General features: G+C 69.2%; 1 protein-coding gene across 1 annotated transcript in view; it reads right to left on the bottom strand.

Moving 5' to 3' along the window:
• Nucleotides 1-8: 8 nt before the first annotated feature.
• The window catches only part of LOC121354708 (vesicular glutamate transporter 1-like), a gene marked incomplete at both ends in the record, with an annotated part of 2500 nt that continues 1624 nt past the window's right edge, over nt 9-884 (bottom strand). The window contains 3 exons of the mRNA XM_041469497.1: nt 9-68; nt 272-411; nt 701-787. Coding sequence (XP_041325431.1) covers nt 9-68; nt 272-411; nt 701-787 — 287 coding nt within the window. The remainder of the gene's footprint in view (nt 69-271; nt 412-700; nt 788-884) is intronic.

Genomic DNA, 884 nt, shown 5'->3' with positions numbered 1-884 from the left:
CCCAGTGCCCAATCCCAGTGCTCATCCACGGCTCCCAGTATGACCAGCTGCCGCCAGGGCGTGGCCAGCTGCGGGGGGTGTGGCCACAGTCACCCCGGGCCACGCCCACAGTGACCCCAGTGCTCCCAGTGCCCGTCCCAATGCTCCCAGTGACCCACCCCAGTCCCTTCCAGTGCTCCCAGTCTGACCAGCAGCGGGTTGCTGTCCCCGATGCCCATCCCAGTAACCCCTCCCAGTGCTCCCAGTCCCTCCCAGTCCATCCCAGTCTGACCAGCAGCGGGTTGCTGCCCGCGCTCTCCCCGATGCTCTCCTCGATGTATTTCCGCTCCTCGGGGGAGATCGTGGGGTGCTGGGCCGGGCTCTCGTAGGACACCAGCACCCAGAAGAAGTACCAGAGCACCCCGAAACTGCCTGGGGAACTGGGGTTACTGGGGGAACTGGGAGCACTGGGAGGGGTCACTGGGGTCACTGGGAGAGGTACCAGAGCACCCCAAAACTGCCTGCGGGTTAATGGGGTTACTGGGAGCACTGGGAACACTTGGAGGGGTCCCCAAGGGGGCTCAGAGGATCCTGGGGGGTCCCGGGGGTCTCAGGTGGTCCCGGGGGTCCGAGGGGGGGCTCAGGGGGTCCCGGGGGTCCGAGGGGGGGCTCAGGGGGTCCCGGGGGGCTCAGGGTTCTCCGGGGGTCCCGGGGGTCTCACCGTAGACGTAGAACACGGAGCTCCAGCCCGTGTACTGCACCAGGACCCCGGCCAGCGGCATGGCGACCACCGCCCCCGCGTACGAGCCTGGGGGGGCGTCACTGGGGGCACCCCCGCAGACCCCAAACCCCCCGAAACCCACCCGGAGACCCCCGGGATCCCGGACACCCCCCCGGAGACCCCA

The sequence above is a fragment of the Pyrgilauda ruficollis genome, unplaced genomic scaffold, assembly GCF_017590135.1.
Source record: "Pyrgilauda ruficollis isolate IOZ18807 unplaced genomic scaffold, ASM1759013v1 scaffold2357, whole genome shotgun sequence".
NCBI lineage: Eukaryota > Metazoa > Chordata > Aves > Passeriformes > Passeridae > Pyrgilauda > Pyrgilauda ruficollis.
Note: the sequence above shows the minus strand (reverse complement) of the source record. Positions and strands in the feature narration are given on the sequence as shown.